This window comes from Urocitellus parryii, chromosome 15 (assembly GCF_045843805.1).
Source record: "Urocitellus parryii isolate mUroPar1 chromosome 15, mUroPar1.hap1, whole genome shotgun sequence".
In the NCBI taxonomy this organism is placed as follows: Eukaryota; Metazoa; Chordata; class Mammalia; order Rodentia; family Sciuridae; genus Urocitellus; species Urocitellus parryii.
The window spans coordinates 41,959,103-41,977,965 of NC_135545.1; the positions used below are offsets into that span (position 1 = coordinate 41,959,103).

Consider the following 18,863-nt stretch of genomic DNA (forward strand, 5'->3'; position numbering starts at 1 on the left):
TAAGTACCCCTGAGTTCAATCCCTGGTGCCAAAACAAAACAAAAACCCTGCTGAATTAAGTAAAGAACAAAATTATGCTTCCAACTTTTTTTTCCCCCCAAATGAGAAACTGTCTTACCAATTTTCTGTACTCATAGTAGCTTGCAGAGCACTGAAATTATCCAGAGAAAGTACATTTGGATAAGTGAACTTATCCATAGGTAATAAAAAAACTTCATTTCTAAAGATGTATTTGATTACCTGGAGTTTTGAGTATCATTTAGGTACTGCTTCTTCTGCATTTAAAATATCTTAGCAAGGCAGTAAATGATTAAAATCTATGCTAATTTTCATTCAGAAGCCCATATTAAATGAGGTAGTGAGGGTCTAAAATGATGTTTTTAAAAAAATAACTGTTAAAGTGTATTGTTAGGGTAGAGGAGATTGTAGGAAGTGTAATAATTATCTTAAAGTTCTTATCTGTATCATAGTAAAATATTCACTCATTAGCACCATCCTCATTACTTATTTTTTTTTTTTTTTTGATATGAGGTCTTTTTCTGTTTGCTAGACTGGTCTCCAATTTCTAAGCTTAAGTGATCTTCCTTGCTTCAGTCTCCCAAGTAGCTGAGACTATAGGTGGGGTACCACCATGCCTGTCAGGAATGAGTCAGTATGAAAATTAATTTGGTGACTGGAAAATAATATGAATTTGGAAGTCTTAAAGTGAGTTTTACTCTAGAAATGGTGAAGAACTTGGTTATTTTTTGCAGAAGAAAGCTTAAACCTTTAAAACTTCAATTAATTCCAAAGCTTAAGGATATAGGAGTTTTCTGATAAAGTTTAATGTTTATCACAATATTCCCACTTATTGAGAATTCAGAATGTTTGGTTTTATTCTTAAATTTTTATTATATTTTAATTTATTGATGGATAGTGCATAATAATTTTAACAGTGAGTTGAAATAACTAGATTTTGGGTTAATTTATTGATTTCTGGGAAAATTATTGATTTTACATTAGTTCACAGCTGTGACCTAATACATTTCCTGGTGTATTTTAATGATTGTTAAATAGTTTAAATTAAATTCCTTTGAAGAGATAATGCCTTGCAAGAGAAAAACAGGATTAATTATCAGGAAGCTGTGCAGTAACTTATAAAACTAAAGGAAACATGAAGAGTTGAACCGTGGCTGGCTATAGGTATCGAAGTTGAAGGAAGCAGTACATGCTCTAATCAGAGGATAGTGAGTTCCAGTTGTTTTCCCTCTTTATATCTTTCTATGCAAAATCAGAAGAACATCAGGACAAAGAATCTGGTGTCCTAGCCTTAACTGGAAGAGTAAATAAACATTCTTCAAGCATCACCTTATTATGAACAGTTTTTACAAATCCTATATAATTTTCTTTTTAAAATAATCTGGAAAATTGTGACTAGAAATAAAATCTTATGTCTGAGGATAAAACTTAATGGTAGAGCACTTGCCTATCATTGAGTTTGATCCCCAGCACTATGAAAGGAAGAAAGGGGAAAGAAAAGGAAAAGGAAGAAGTAGGTAGAGAGGGAGGAAGGGGGAAAAGGAAGGAAATAAAATCCTAGTAGGGCAGATTAATTTATAGAATATGTCAGAGACTATGGTGTGTGTATTTTTTAAAGAAAACTATGGATTGTTATAAATAAGCTTAAACTTTTAATGTTCACACATCTGATAGTTTTTTAGTGGTTTTCATCCTTCTTTTCTATGTCTTAGGTGTATTTGAAGGCTCCCATGATTCTGAATGGAGTCTGTGTTATCTGGAAAGGCTGGATTGATCTTCAGAGACTGGATGGTATGGGATGCTTGGAGTTTGATGAGGAGCGAGCCCAGGTAGGGTGACGTCAGGCCTTTCTGAACATTCATCTTTTATTTAGCCCCTAATCTTGCTCTTGTCTAAGGACCTATTTTACCTAGTCTTTAAAAGTAAATATAGAGCCAGGTGCGTTAGTGCATGCCTATGATCCCAGCAGCTGTGGAAGCTGAGGCAGGAGCATTGCAAATTCAGAGCCAGCCTCAGCAACTTAGTGAGGCCCTAAGGAATTTAGTAAGCCCATATCTCAAAATCTCAAATGAAAAATGAAAATGGGGATATGGCTCAGTGGTTAAGCACCCCTGGGTTTAATCCCTGGTACCAAAAACAAAACAAAACAAAACAAACAACAACAAAAAAAAATCTAGACAATAATAAAAAGTAAATCAAGAAAATAATACATTCTAGTAATATTGAGGAATTCTGAAAATGTTGAAGCCCACATCTGGTCTCAATTTGGGTAAAGTGTTTTTTTCAGTGGTTCCAGACTTTTATTGGATTAGTCCTGTCTGCTTGGTGGGAACTTAAAAGTTCAGTAAATGGTTCTATTTAGTATTTGTTAGTGAACCTTAGAACATTATTAGGGGGATAAAAACATTCAAAATAAAATGTAGAAACAGACTAGGTGTGGTGGAGCACTCCTATAATCCCCACAACTCCAGAGATTGAGGCAGAAACGTCACAGATTTGAGACTAGCCTCAGAAACTTTAGGGGACCCTGTCTCAAAATAAATAAAAAAGGGATGGGGATGTAGCTCAATGGTAGAATGTACACAAGGCCCTGGTCAATCCTAGTACTAGAAAGAAGGGAAAAAAAGTGGAATCAGCACTTTTGGAATGCCTGAGTAGGAATTTGGCTAATCTTCTCCCCCAAAATAGACTGGTTTAAAAACCAGCCAGACATGGTGGTTCATCCCTGTACTCCCCACAACTCTGGAGGCTGAGGCAGGAGAATCACAAGTGTGAGGCTAGACTTAGCAACTTAGTCCCTGTCTCAAAGTAAAACAATAAAAAGAGCTGATATGTAGCTCAGTAGTAGCATGCCTGAGTTCATTCCCCAGAACTACAAAGAGAAAGAAAAGAAAAAAAATTTATTTGTCTTTGGAAATTAACCAAAGAACACAAATTGAGAGACCTTTATTCAAACAGAGCTCTTAACTTTTAATAAGATCAGTGACAGTCTGTGACATTGTAGTCAGGAACTGCTGCCATCCCTTTCCCACCTCTGAGGTCCCTCAGGTTCTATTCTGCATTGGTAGGGTAAGCCACAAGGGCTGGTAGCTCTGTTGTAGGGAGGGAGGAAGGGAAAAAAAAGGAAGGATATAAAATCCTAGTAGGGCAGATTAATTTATATGGTCAGAGAGAACATAGACCAGAGCTTGGAGAAGATCCATGCCCAGGATATTGCTGAAAACAATAGATGACTTATTAGCAATCTGGCAGTTATTGTTTTAAGAAGCAATAAGAAGGCCAACCAGCCAGAACTTTATCAGGGAGATCCAGGGACATGTATAGCTAGAGTAGCCCTACTAAGATCACACTTTTGTGGACTGGAAATTCACATGTGTGTGCCAAGCTATACCTGCTTTAGAGAGAAGACAAAGGGGCCCTTGTAAGCTGCTAGACCCTGGCAAAACACATAGTAAACTGGTAAACTCACTAAATTTAGCATTTCCCCAAACCTCACATAGATCTTATGGCAAAGAACAGAAGCCTATTGGCTTAGATAATTTAAGCAAAACCTCTGACCTATAACTGGCTGACAGCTAAGCTATGCTGACCGGTAGGTAGCCTTCCAGAAAACAAGACTTAAAAAGATCACACAAGGGCTGGGGATGTGGCTCAAGCGGTAGCACGCTCGCCTGGCATGCGTACAGCCCGGGTTCGATCCTCAGCACCACATATGAACAAAGATGTTGTGTCCGCCAAAAACTAAAAAAAAAAATATATTTTTTTAAAAAAAAAGATCACACAAAACAAAAAACTGAGCAGTGGCATCAGTGGCTACACACTGCTAGGCAAAGCAGACTATAGGATTATTCAATTCGAGTCAGTGAACAAACAAAAAGAGCCAACAACAAGCTAGAAGCAGGATCAGAATTCAGAGTTTCGACACCATGTTATCTAAAATTTCAGTTTTCAACCAAAAAATCATGAAATACACAAATAAGCCTGAAAAAAAGAAAAAGAAGAATGCAATAGAAACCTTCAAGGGGTTCCAAAATATTGGTTCTTAGAGACGTGAATTTCAAAGTAGTTATTTTCCTAAAGGAAAATTCTTTTTTTTTAATTCTTTGCTTTAAAGATTAAAATTTCTGAGCACATGCCTGTAATCCCAGCTACTTAATTTGAAACCAGTATGGTAATTTAATGAGACTCTGCCTCAAAATAAAATAAAAAGGGCAGGAAATACAGGCCAGAGGTAGAATGCTCCTGGGTTTGATCCCTAGCATAAAAAATAAATGAATTTTTTTTAAAAGATAAAATTCTGATGACGGTGACTTTCCAAATATATAAAATCAATAAAGAGGTCTAAATTATAAAATAGAATCATGTGGATGTGGTGGCATGCACCAGTAATCCCAGCAACTCTGACAGCTGAGATGGGAAGATTGCAAGTTTGAGACCTGACAAATAAAAAATAAAGGAAAAGAAAATATTAACAATGTAGCTCAGTGACAAATGTGCCTCTGGGTTCAAACCCCAGTGCGCCCCCCCCCCCCAAAAAAAAAAGGGCTCACATAAAGGAAGCCACAATAAAATAAACAACTGGCCTATTTTTGTTGTTGTTGTTGTTTGTTTTGTTGTTTTGGAGGCTAAAGAGTAGTAAGATGGCATGTGCAGAATGCTAGAAGAAAAGGTAAAGCACATTACCAGATGATAATGTCACTTAATTTTTTGGTATTAAATTTGTTAGTAGAGTTGAAATGATAATGACAAGAAATAAAAAACAAGTTTCATTATTTCTTTGTTCTCTCTTCCCATATTATTCTCCATTTATGGAAATGTGAGAATTTCTAATCCAGGAGATCAAAAAATGAAACCTTCCTTGTAAAAAAATAAAGATTTAAAGTTTAAATTCTTAAGAAAGAATCCCTGCTACCCTGATTTCCACAGTGGTAGGAGTCCCAGTTCTTTCAGAAAAATGATATTTTCCAGGCCTCAGAGTTCTCTTTCATAAAACAGGGGAAATGCTACCCATAAAATTATTGGTAGCCTACCATAATACCTGGCATACAACAGTTTCTAAATGAAGATTCTTGATTTTGTTAATTGCCCTTGAGCATTTTATACTTACAGTTTCCACTGTTCTTAAGGGATCCTAATCAGTCTCTTACATTAATATGTTATTTTGAAAGGAATGAATTTCAGCCTTCAGTCATTGGATGTTTATGCTAGAACAGGGAGTAAACCTGGCCAGTAGCCCCACTTCTGTGTCCCAACACAATTTTTGTTTATCTCTGCTGATCCACAGACAAAAGTAACTTTTCTAAATTGACCAAAAAGTTGTTTGAAAATTCACCTCAATTCTTGGTTGTAAATCAGTAATGATATAGAATTCAGTTGGCCCTCCACATCCCTGGGTTCTACATCCATCCATTCAACCAACTGGATCAAAAATATATATTTTTAAAAATTATTTGCATTAAACATATTTTTCTTGTGATTCTTCCCTAAACAATTATATTAGGTATGATTAGCAATCTAGAAATGTTTTAAAGAATACAGGAGGATGCATATAGGTTATATTCCAATACTACTTTTTTGATTTGTTTTATTTTGCTTTGTGGTGCTGGACTTTCAACCCAGGGCTTGGTGCATGCTAGGCAAGCATCCCCTACTTAGCTACATCCCTGACTCCCAATTTCATTTTAGCTAAGGATATTGCATGCACTTATTTTGTATGGTTACCAAGGGATAACTGTAATTTGAATACATCAGACACTAGAAAGGCAATTTGTCAATCAATGGAAGGGTAACTGATGTGATTCAGCAATCTGTATATGGGGTATAATTGGGAGTTCATAACCCACTTGAATCAAATTGTGAAATATGATGTATTAAGAACTATGTAATGTTTTGAACGACTAACAATAAAAAAAAAAGAGTGATCACTTGTCGTTTCTGATACATTCCTGAAAGTAAAAGATGTCATTTAAAATAACTAAAATCATATAACATTTTGACCCACAAAATATTTTATTGCTGCTAGTCTTAGAAAAGTAATGGTTGGGCATGGTGGTACATTCCTGAAGTCCCAGCTACTTGGAAATCTGAGACAGAAGGGTCATAAGCTCAAGGCCAGCCTGGTCAACTTAGTGAGATTCTATATCAAAGTAAAACTAAAAGGGCTAGAGATGTAGCTCACAGGTAGAAAGAGTTTACCTAGCATGTGTGGGGCCTTAGGTTCAATCCCCAGTACCGCAAAAAAAGAAAATTCTATGCAAAACTATTTTCAGAAGCAAGTTTTTCTTTAAAAATTAACTTATCTTTGTACATTATAGCAAAATGAAAAATTTATCTTTATGTTAATTAGTCTATAAGAATAAATATTTTTAAAATTTTTAAGGGTCTCATACATGCTAGCCCAATGCTCTACTACTGAGCTATCTACACCCAGTCCCTTTTATTTATTGTTTTGAAACAGGGTCTTACTACTTTGCTGAGGCAGGCTTCAAACTTGCAATCTTCCTGCCTCCCACCTCCTAAGTAGTTGAGATTATAAGCACATGTCACCATGTCAACTTAATGTCTTATTTCATTTTTTAAAATAAAGGTGCCTATAATGTTTTAATTAATAAATTTGGACCCTTGACATCTTTGGTTATTCCCTGAGCTATATAAAAAATTGACAACAAGCTTAGCATAGTGGTACATGCTTGTAATCCTAGCAGTTTGGGGGTCTGAGGCAGGAGATTGCACATTTGAGGCCAGCTTCAGCAAAAGCACAGTGCAAAGCAACTCAGTGAGACCCTGTCTCTGAATAAAATATTTAAAAAGTGCTAGGGATGTGGCTCAATTGGTCAAGTGCCCCTGAGTTCAATCCCTGGTACCAAAAAAAAAAAAAAAAGTGCTGTATGAAAAGGTTCTTCCCAAAAAGAATAGATATGAGAATTGAAGAGGAAGACTTAAAGCTATCTTTATTTGCAAAATATACATGTACCTAGTATATCCAAAACAATCTATAAACCATTAGAAAAATTAATATGGATGTTACAAGGTGTTGGATATAATACAACGTCAGTACACAATCAGTTATATTTCTGTATATTAACAACAACAACAAAAAAGACAAATACAGGGATGGGGTTATAGCTCAGTGATAGAGTGCTTGCCTAACACCTGAGGCACTGGATTTGATCCTCAGCACCACATAAAGATAATAAAGTATTGTGTCCATCTACAACCAAAATATATATTTTTTAAAAAAAAATAAACAAACATGAAAGTGACTGCAGTGCAACCTCCTGTTCCATTCCAGTTAATTAAAACCACACCCCCTTGCGTGTGCACAGAGTACATAACAGTACTCACTTTTTTTTTTTTTCCTTTGTACCATGGATTGAACCCAAGAGCACTTAACCACCATTGAGCCACATCCCCAGCTCTCTTAATTTTTTATTTAGAAATGGTCTCACTGAGTTGCTTAGGGCCTTGCTGAGTTGGTAAGCCTGACTTTTAAACTCTCAATCCTCCTGCCTCACTCAGCCTCCCGCATACTCATGTTTAACAGCAGTTAGTTTTGTCCATTTATATAGATGGATTCATAAAATATTCACTGTTTTCTAACCCTCAATATATTCGTGAAATTAATCTGTGTTAGTATGTTGTAGTTTTTCATTCTCCTTGTATTTCTTTGTATGATCATGCACTTTACAAATTTTACTGTTAATGGTCATTTGGGCTATTACTGATAATGTTGTTTAAAATATCCTAGTATATGTTGTTTCAAATATCCTCTCCTCTGGAGAGTTCTGTATATTTATTACTATTGTATACATGCCTGGCATAGAACTGCTAGATCATATGTGCAACCTTAGTTTTTCTTTTTTTCCCCACATTTTTTAATTGGTACACTATAGTTGTGCATACTGATGGAATTTGTTGTTACATATTTGTACATGCACACAGTATAACAATAAATTTGGCCAATATCACTCCTCAGCACATCTTCCCTTTCTCCCTACCTCCCCTGGTCCCTTTCCTCTACTGATCTCCTTTTTGATTTTCATGAAATCCCCATCCTCCCTCTTAATACCTTTGTTTACCTTTTTCCTCTCTAGCTTCCACATGAGAGAAAACATACAACCCTTGGCCTTTTGATTCTGGCTTTTTTCACTTAACATAATGGTCTGTAGTTCCATTTTCCTGCAAATGACATAATTTCATTTTTCTTTATGGTTGAATAAAACTCTATTGTGTATATACCACATTTTTTATTCATTTATTCATTGAAGGACACTAGCCTGGTGTGAATTGTGCAGCTATAACCATGGGTATGCATGTATCATAGTGATGACTTTTAATTCTTAAAGATAAATACCAAGTGAGCGGAGTGGTGCATGCTTGTAATCCTAGCAATTTAGGGGCACTACTACTTTTAATTCTTTAGGATAAATACCCAACATCTGGTAGGATAAATACCCAACATCTGGGTCATATGGTGGTTCCATGCCTAGTCTTTTGAGGAAACTCCATACCGATTTCCATAGTGGTAACCTTAATATTAACTGCCATTTTTCTAAACTTTGTGCCAGTGTTACCTAACTAGCACATCTTTTACTGCTCTACATCCTTACCAGCGTTTGGTATTATCGGTCCTTTTCATTTTAATCATTCTGATGGATGTATGCTAGTATCTTCTTATGGTTTCAATAATCATTTCTCTGACGATTTAATAAAGTTGAGTATCCTTCATTTGTATAGCCTTATTTGTAAAGTACTGGCTAAAAGTCTTTTGTCTCTTTTGGTTTGTTGTTATTGTTGTAGTATTGAGGATTAAACCTAGGGGCATTTTACTACTAGCTACAAACCCTGCCCCCCCCCTTTTATTTTATTTTGAGATGAGATCTTGCTAAGTTACCCAGGCTGGCCATGAAATTGTGATACTCCTGCTTTAGTCTCCCAAGTGGCTGGGATTACAGGCATTTACCATTGTGCCAGCCTTTTGTCTATTTTTATATTGGGTTGTTTTCTACAATGAAAGTATTTTCTCACTAAAATGTAGTTCCTTACATATTTTGAATAGGTCCTTTGTCAGAAAGTTCTCTCACAAATTAAGATGCTTCTGAATATAAGTATAGAAACTCAAAACTGTTTAATGATTGCATTTTGGTATTTTAGTTATTTTAATTTTAATTATTTTGTAGATATAAATGTCAGTATGTTTTTTATTTACATGCTTGGTTTCCAATAATGCAGTTCTCTAAAAATGTAAAAAACAGAAAATTTTTGTACATCACCAGTAAATATTCCTCCACACATCCCCCCCCCCAAGAAAAAAATAAAAAATCATTGTCATTGTAGAAACTACATTGGTTTCAAAGTGGTTCTTTAAAGACTCAAATTTTCCAGAATAGAATAGACATTATGATTGCTGTATGTATATAGGTGACTCTATGACCAGTGTGATTCTGCAATCTGTACAATCAGAAAAATGAGAAATTATACCCCAATTGATTCAAATGTATGAATTGCCAAGATCATTGTAATGTCATGTGTCGCTAATAAAAAAAAAAACTCAAATTTTCTAAAAATCTAAAGATAATGTGTACTGTCATGTAAGTTTTGTTTTTTTTTTTTAATGCCAGGGATCTAATCCAGGGCCTTGCACATGAGTTTACATCCCCAGTGCTCATAATGAGGTCTTTGTTGTTTTTGTTCTTTAGCATCAGCTTTGTTACAACACTTCCGTAGTTCAGTTACTTTTATAATGAGTGTGTATAGATATTTGTAAATTCTAAAACTATAAAGTACAAATGTCAGCAGAGTGTCTCATTTCTTTGAATGCAGTGATGAATTACATGTGTAACAAAACAAGTTCCTAGTAAATTTCTATTTTGTGGTTTTTTTTAATTCACTGAAAATGTTATTTTCCTTTAGGTCTACCAACCTTCATATTTATATTATCAACATAGGAGCCAATACTCTCACCTTCATTATTATACTTTTTAAAAGGTTTTACTTTCATAATCACAAACTTTGAAAAATTTTTTGTTTTCTCCCCATGATTAGGTTAGAAAAATAAATCCATTATTGGAATTAACAGACTTTCTGTTTCAAACACCTGATGACACTAATGCAAAACTGGTGTCCTTGAGCTGTAAGATTTTCCTATTAAGCCAACATATGAACAGCTTTGCTTTTTTTGTATGTGTACAAGAATGTGGATAAAATTAACTTGGAAGAGTCATTTGATTTAAATGAAGTTATGTTCTGCAGAGTGATTGATTAAATGTACCATTTGCAGCTGCATATGTTAAATTGTTGCCTTTAAAGTAGATACTGATGCTTCTTCAGCAGATTTTTTTTCTTCTAGTTTTCATCTGAGAAGTGATATCATTCTGTCCCCCACAGCATAGCACATATATATAGGTTTATCAACTTTCTTGGAAACAAATGTGATTAATTTTTCATTAAATGTGAAATTCCATTTTTTAAGTTCTTTGCTGCAGAAAAGTGTTACCAAATTGTAAATAAATACATTTGTAGATTTAGATAATACAATAAAGGTAAAATCACTGCAGCAAAAGTGGTCAGAATATTCTATATGTGCTCTATAACAGAAAGGCTGAATTTTTACTTCCCATATGAATTTTCCAGACACCCAACTTTATTTTATGTTTACTCCACCTGGCTACTCTGTGCTGGTTGTGGTATAAATCATGGAATAACTGGCTTTAAAATAGGAAGCTAGTGGGGACTTGAATACCTGGAAACCCCTCCCAGCATCACCTGAAGCTAGATAAAGTTAGTTGTTCCTAGCCATTAGTTTACTTCATAAGGGAGCAGGTAGTTTTATCACCAAGGGCTATCCTTGAAAGGGAGTTGTTTCTTGTACAAGATCAGGATGACACTAGTAATTGCCAATCTTTCTGATTTTACCATTTGTTAAAATGTGGATTCTGTTCATTGCACATACATCTCACTTGTCACTAATCAGACCAAAACAGGTTAGAACTAGAAAATAGAGGGCTACTAAATCTCTCCTAGCTTATGTTTGTTGTTGTTGTTGTTCTAATTAGTTATACTTGACAGTAGAATGCATTTTGACACTTCATACATAAATGGAGTAAAATTTCTCGTTTTCTGGTTGTACATGATATAGAGTTACTCAAGTCATGTAATCATATGTGCACATAGGGTAATGATGTCCAATTCATTCTACTATCCTTCCTTAGCTGGCTTTTTTACTGCAAAAATTAGTAATACTTTTTCTTCTTTTAACAACAACAAAAAAAAAAATCTATGACCATTGCTAGAATACATATTAATGGCTAATAACTTTTTTAAGGACTCAAATCACATATCATGTTACATACTCATTTTATCCTCTAATTTTCCTCTACTGCACTTAATTGCAGTTGATAATTTTATATTGAATTGCTAATTTAATTTTATTTTCCACCTGCCCCACTGGATCAGAAGCTCCATGAAGAGCTTGTTCTCTTACATTATATCTATAGCACCAAGCATAGTGAGTTGGGCATAATAAAGGCTCAAAAAATATTTGTAGAATAAATGAAAAAATGAACAAGTAAATGCACAGAACAGAAGGATCATCAGCAAATATGTTCAGTTGATGCCTAACTAAATAATAAAAAGCCTTCAGGGAACTGGGACAGCATTCTTTTGCAAGGCTTGTATAGTACATTCTGAGCGTACAATAGGTATGTGTAATGTTTAATAAAATGTGTGAATTTTACATACATTAATGTTTGTAAAATAATTCTAACACAGTGCTGTCAGATAATTGCTTAGGCACTTATGTGTTATCTATTCTTTACAAAAACATTGTTGTACAATATTTCTCTGCTCACTTTACATATGAATTTACGGTAGAAAATACCTTGTCCTGGGTCCTAAAGATAGTAAGAGCATCATAACATTTTTTATTCAGTCCTGGAGATATAACCCAGGGCTTCTTGCATGCTAGGCAGGTGCTCTACCACTGAGCTGTATTCTCAGTTCCAAGAATGGGAATTTGATCACATTTCTTCAATTCTGTTTAAGTTAATAGGTAGACATTGTGTCATTGAAAATTATAAGTTTTTTTTTTTTAAACCCTGCTAACAATGACAAAGGATGTAGAGTAAAGTATCCAGAAGGGCTCAGTCCAGGTTTGGTATGGCACTTATACTATCAGAGGCCCCAGAGTCCAAGTGACTACATCCTCTTTATTATGTTTGCACAGGTAGCTGCTGCATCTGTGAGAATTATATCAATTCCCAAGTAGGGATGGTGAAATGTCTCCTAAATAACTTGCTTGGAAGCCACATTAGGTGACTTGTGCTTATGATCTCATTGACTAGAAACAAAATACATGGCCACCCCTCGTCGCAAAGATTCTAGGAAAGTCAATATTGATGGCTTTTGATGTTGTTTTGGTTCTTTTAGTTTCTTCAGGTTTACCATTGAAAATCCTAACACATCTTCAAAAGTATATGACTACAAGGTTGAAAATCCTGTGCTGTATGTACAGTGAGGGATTTTGTTTGTTTGTTTGTTTGTTTAAGTTAGAAGGTATTGTGTGGTCAGGTTGTGCCTTAGAAGACGTGCACTGGTGTCTGTGGTGAGTGGTTGGAGTAACAGAATAGAAACAGAATAGATCATTTAGAATACCTTTGCAGTACTCCAGCTAAGGGCTTTTAGTTTCCCAAACTAGGGAAATGTTTGTAAGAATAGAAAGGAGACTCAGGCTGGAGTTGTGGCTCAGTGGTAGAGCACTTGTGTGAGGCACTGGGTTTGATTCTCAGCACTGCAAATAAATAAATGAATAAAATAAAGGTCCATCAACATTTTTTTAAAATTCTTTTAATAATAGAAAGGAAATTAAAGATTCCAAAAATGTAGGACTCAATGGTGATGGTTAATTGTCTCTGTGGAAACTAGAAGAGGGTGAAGAATTAAAGATGGCTCAGATTCCTAGTTGAATTGAATGAATGGTGCTACCAGCTGAGACTAAAGAAGAATAAAGGAGAAAGTTTATAAAGTGCCTTTTTATGACAAAATGAGTTTGAAATATCTGGATTTTTTCATGCGTCGATCTTTAATCACTGGGAAAAAATTAGGATGCTATATTATATGTTATTTTTTATTGATAATTTTCCTTAGAAATATATTTGGTTTTTGTTTTCTGGAAGTTTCTGGCATTTTATAGTCAGATTTTATATATACATATATATTTTTTTCTGGCTTTTGTGTCATAGTTAGGGCCTTATTTCAAATGAGAAATATTTATCTCTTTTTTTTCCTTGTACTTCTATGATTTAAATATTGAGAGGAATTTCATTTTGATGAGTAAGAAAAATGAAGGGAAAAAAAGGGAAGGGGGTTTTCAATTGTTTGAATATAATTAAACATGACTACTATTTCCAGAATGTATTACAAAACATGAAAATATACTATACTGAATTTTTCTCTTAAAAGTACCCCCAAAATTTATTTATTTATTTATTTTGGTGTTGATATCTTGAGAAGTTTCCTTCAAAAAATAAAACATCCCCAAATTTTAAAAATTTATTATAAATTAAAATAGTTATTTCACATATATTCTGACAGCAGGAGGATGCATTAGCACAACAGGCCTTTGAAGAGGCTCGGAGAAGGACACGTGAATTTGAAGATAGAGACAGGTCACATCGGGAGGAAATGGAGGTGAGAGTTTCACAGCTGCTGGCAGTAACTGGTTAGTACTTTCCCCAAAACTCTCAGGCTGTTTGTGATATATGTGTATAATATTTTTTAATGCTTTAATTTTGACTTTCATTTTAAAAATTGTACTTGCTTATTCTATTTGTTAAATGAAATTGCTATAAAGAAACGTATTCTGATTTTAAGGTTGTATGTGAATTCCTCATTTATTGTTTTTCATAAAAATTATTTATTACAAAAAGGTATATTTTCCTCTTAATTCATCAATCTAAATATTTTTGAGATTATTTGTAAAAATTACCAATGTTAATATAGAACATTATTATTTTGGGGTTCCTGGGGATTTAACCCTACAGCAGTTTATCATGGAGCTATATTCCCCAGCCCTTTTATTTTTTATATTGAGACATGGTCTCACTATGTTGCCTAGGGCCTCAATAAGTTGCTGAGGCTGGCCTTGAACTTGTAATTCTCTTGTCTCTACCTCCGAAGTTATTGGGATTATAGGTATGTGCCACCACGCCCAGCAAATTTAATAATTTTCAAACTACTCAAAGAATAGAATTAAGAAACTACTTCTCAACATTTTTTATTACAGAATAAAATACAGGAAAGTGTGTTATGCAGTTTTAAAGTTTAGTGTCTTTGTTGGCATGGACATATATTTTTTTTCCTATATAAAATTGGAGCCTGCTTTAAGCAGATCTCAATTATAAGAATTAAAAGAATACATAAATGTTTGAATACTAAAAATTCTTTAAAAATATATTTGAACAAAATAAAAATAAGAACTAGTGTGTTTTAAAAATGTTCTCGGAGGTTAATATCTGTCATTTTTCCAGTTTATAAACTTAGTATCAACATGAACATTTCCTACAAGAAGAAATAGAGTTAGCATGGACACAATACCTTTGTAATACCTTTATTTTATTTGTTTATTTTGTGGTGCTGAGGATCAAACCCAGTGCCCCAGCCCAGCATGTGTTCATTTTTAATGAGGTCTATTAAAGCATTCATTTTATCAAATATGGTAATCTCTTTATTAAAATTTAATTATAGTATATCAACTAAATAGAATAATTTCCAGCCATGAAAAACAAATGTTTTGTACCTAAGGGAATCAAATTTATAATTACAGAAGGTAAATGGTGGTTACCAGGAGAAATGGGGAATGACTATTAAATGGGTATAGAGTTTCAGTTTTGTAAGATCAATCTGTTCTAGAGATGAAACATACTACAGTGTCACTACTGAACTGAGTGCTCAAAAATGGTTAAGATGGTAAATTTTATGTTATGCATTTTTACCACAGTTTTTAAAGTTTTAAAATCAGTGTTACATAATACAGAAAATTTATAGGGTTTTTTTCAAAGCGCCAAATTATATATACAATATCATTTAATGTAAAAGTGTGTATGTGCGCATGCACACATATATGCATGTTTACAAAGATAGTGTTAAGAGCCTAGACTAGAGCCAAACTGAGTTCTGAATCTAGTTGTACCACTTACTTTGTCACATTGGACTAATAACTTCACCTTTCTGTGACTATGTTACTCATATATAAAACAGGGTTATAATGAGCCTCTCTTCTAGGGTTATTGTGAAGATTAAATATCTTTAATATGGGAAAGCACTTGTAGAGCATGTGGCACTGACTAGATGTCAGCAGCTGTTATTGTTACTATGTCCTTTTGTGTGGTGTTATAATATATCCGCTTAGAATAAATTTAAAAATAAAACCTATTCAGTGGTTAGTGTATGAAATAGATTCAGCATCTTTTAACGATTGATAGTCCTTTGTAAGTGAATTTATTTGTCTAATGAACTGATAACAACTAGGGATGTTCCCAAGAATACCTTTTTTTTAGCTCGGAAAAGAAAACAGGAAGGATATATGTGACATACTTGTTTTCTCTTAAGATTTTACAAACTTCCATGCTACCTTTTTTATTTTTTATTTGTAAAATTAAGTTTTTAATGTATGATATGTATTTGTTGTCTTACACTTACCCTTTTTGCTTATGCTATTTGCAACTAGATATAGAATATACTTGTCTACCATTTATCAAAGCACAGCTTAAATGTTATATATGACTGTTCTTATTCATCTTCCAGTTTGTAGTTAGTGGAAAACATAGCACTACTTATTTCTGTTAGTATTCTTATGGATAGTATGTTGAAACAATTATAAATATATCTGACCTCCACTTAATTGAGATCCGATAGAGCCCCTAATTTTTGTGTTCCTCACATTTATTCACCACAGTGTTTTTACATTGTGTTTAGTTGTTGTTAAATGAACATCTTCAGAAAAGTCCTATCCTGCCTGAGAACTAGAATTGTAGGATAGTTTGTGGGATAAAGTTATGATACATATTAATGGTGCAAATATTTTAAATATTTATAATTTGTTGGTTTATATAAATTAGTTAAATAAGTAATAAAGTAATGAGCCCCAACTGTGTTGTGCTGGATTCTGCATTAGGAACTGGAAATACATAGGTTAAAAATGCAGGGCTTCTGTCCTTGAGTATCATTCTTGTGGGAAAAATTAGTGTGTAAACAGATAATTGTGTCCTTTAGCAGCCTGCATATATAATGGTGGGTTCAAAGGGGACTGCAACAGTGTAAAGGAAGGAGGAACATTTAAGTTGGCTTTTGCTTGGAAGATTCAATGGAGAATACACTTGCAGGGATTTAAAGGAAGAGTTTGGGTTTGCCAGTTGGACAGACTGGGGAAAGCTTTCCAGACAGGAGGAGCACTATCTGCAAATGCATGAAGGAATAAGGGAGCTTACTAAGTCAGAGCATGGTCAGTCTTTCTGGAACCAGCTACCATGACTTAAATTAATGTATTTGAAGAATAACTATTTGATAATTAGTAAAACAATTATTTTGGAAGTTTTTAACTTGTTTGGTTTTTCTAATTTATATTATTGTTACTTGAAAAAATGTTTGATTCTCTTCTTGGAGCTTATCTGTGTCTGTGAACAATAACTGTTAACAGAGGAGCCAAGTAATTTGTTGCTGAAATTGTTTTTTTATTAATTTTTTTTTTTTTTTTGGTCAGTGACTGTGAGCATAGGCTTTGTAGTCAGACCTCATTTACATTTCTGCTCCATCACTTGCCAGTCTCTCTTAAGGCCCAGTTTTCTCATAGAAATTGTTGTGAGAATTAAATAGAAAAATGCTTGTAAAGCACTTAGTGTGGTTCTTGGTATGTGTATGCCTACAGTAAATAATAGCTCTAAAGTACTTCTTCAATGCTAAAAGCTCTACCACAGTGCTGGTTCCAGTTAATTGAATTATCTGGCTAGCAAGAACATCCTTTTAGTTCTCTTAAGTGTTTCAGGGCACTTTCTCTGCATTATGACTAGAGCATAGAGAAAACAGTTAAATTTTCATCAATGATTTAGATCTTATAGTTCCTTACAGCAGTAATGTGAAACATCAGTTCTTGTAGAGAGCTATCATCTAGGAGATTGGGCTGGAATCTGTCTCCAGAGTATGCACTGTAGGGAGGTTTGAGGTTTGCATGCCTTTTGGTACTTTGTATGTATATGTTTTCTTCATTTCTTTCTTTCTTGCTATTTTATCCATAAACTTTTTTCTTTTTTTTTTTTTTTTTTGGTGGTGCTGGGGATTGTACTGAGAGCCTTGTACATACTTGGCAAGCATTCCGCCACTGAGCCCCATCCCTAGCCCCTCAAAAACACTTCTCTTTTATTAATTTTTTTTTAGTCGTTGACAGACCTTTATTTTTATTTATTTACATTTGGTGCTGATAATCGAACCCAGAGCCTCACACGTGCCACGCAAGTGCTCTACCACTCAGCCCCAGCCCCAGCCCCTCATAAACACTTCTTAAGGTCAGCTTATATTCTTGCAGTTTATCTTCTTTTTCCTAAAAGAACGGTGGAGAAAAATGTTTTTCTCCTGTAATTAAACATCTTTAGGGATTAAAGTATCGCCTTATTTATCATTCTTACTATAATTGATGAAAGCAAGACTCTCAGAAAAATTAATTGACTTGCTCTCTTTCAAGTTGGTTAGTAGAAGAAAATGTGAGGACTTAAACCATAGTTTTCTAACTAGGAGGTCTCCACAAATACAGCCTAGCGGTGGGAAATTAATTTCCACACCACCCATAAAGATGATTAGGCTGAAAAAGCAAAATCTGCCAGGAGAGGTTAAAAACCATTTTGCCTGGAATAGAAAAGGCTGAGGCAGAAAAGAATAATATTGGTTCTAGTGGGTGGTCCTGATGGCTGACTGGAGACAAGGACCAGAGAACACTGGTAACTCCTGGGTGGCAGTAACTTAGTAAATGGTCTTTGGAAGCCTAATATTCTGGCAACACAGAGGTTTAAGGATGTCTGCCACTGTTTGAATAACTTCTGAGACCTACAGCCCTGTCATGTTAAACTTGTAATGGTGCAGCTCATGAGCATAATGTATGTGTAAAGTTAAGGTTTTAATAGTGCGAAGCGGAACTCCAAGTGGTTGATGGTTCAGGGTTTGGATTTCCACCAGTGTCTTTTAACCTAAAAATCAGTTATTAAATTCCATTGGCATGTTTCAAAACTTTACGGATGATAAAATAGAAAGTTTTCTAATCACCATTCCTGGTGGAATTAGCATTTTCTTTTTCTAGGTTTTAAGGAAAAGATTATTTCAGTAGTATAGTATCTTCTTCACCTTTCAGAGGTAATGGCAGATTATTATTAATTTGGATGATGAAAGACTATAGTGAAATGAAGAAACATATTTTAATAACCTTGCCCAAATCACTGGTGTGCAATAAAATGATGTGCAAAAGATACAACATACTGCATATAATATTTTACCCTGTGGATATTTTTAAAAGGAATATATTTGTTTGAATATGCATAGTTGTACTGTAGTAGGATACGTAAGACAGTGATACTGTAGCCAGGCATGGTGCACACACATAATCCTGCTTCAGAAGGATTATAAATTCAAAACCATTTAGAAGGTCCTAAACAACTTAGTGAGACCCTGTCTGAAAATCAAAAAAATGCGGAGGATGTGACTCAGTGGTTAAGCCCCCCTGCATTTAATCCCTGGTATAGAAAGAAAGAGACAGACAAACTTGTACACTGTGGAGGGTGGAACCAGGTATCTGAGGGCAAAAGTGA

At 34.4% G+C, this 18,863-nt stretch overlaps 1 protein-coding gene across 3 annotated transcripts in view; it reads left to right on the forward strand.

The window, feature by feature from the left end:
* Positions 1 to 18,863, forward strand: part of Cbfb (core-binding factor subunit beta) — a 51,905-nt gene that overhangs the window by 25,394 nt on the left and 7,648 nt on the right. For 2 of the 3 annotated variants that reach the window (XM_026413283.2, XM_026413281.2), the window contains 2 exons: positions 1,731 to 1,847; positions 13,609 to 13,704. In XM_026413283.2, the coding sequence (XP_026269068.1) occupies positions 1,731 to 1,847; positions 13,609 to 13,704 (213 nt within the window). Of the gene's footprint in view, positions 1 to 1,730; positions 1,848 to 13,608; positions 13,736 to 18,863 lie in introns of all 3 variants that reach the window. The other variant, XM_026413282.2, reaches the window with a different exon arrangement.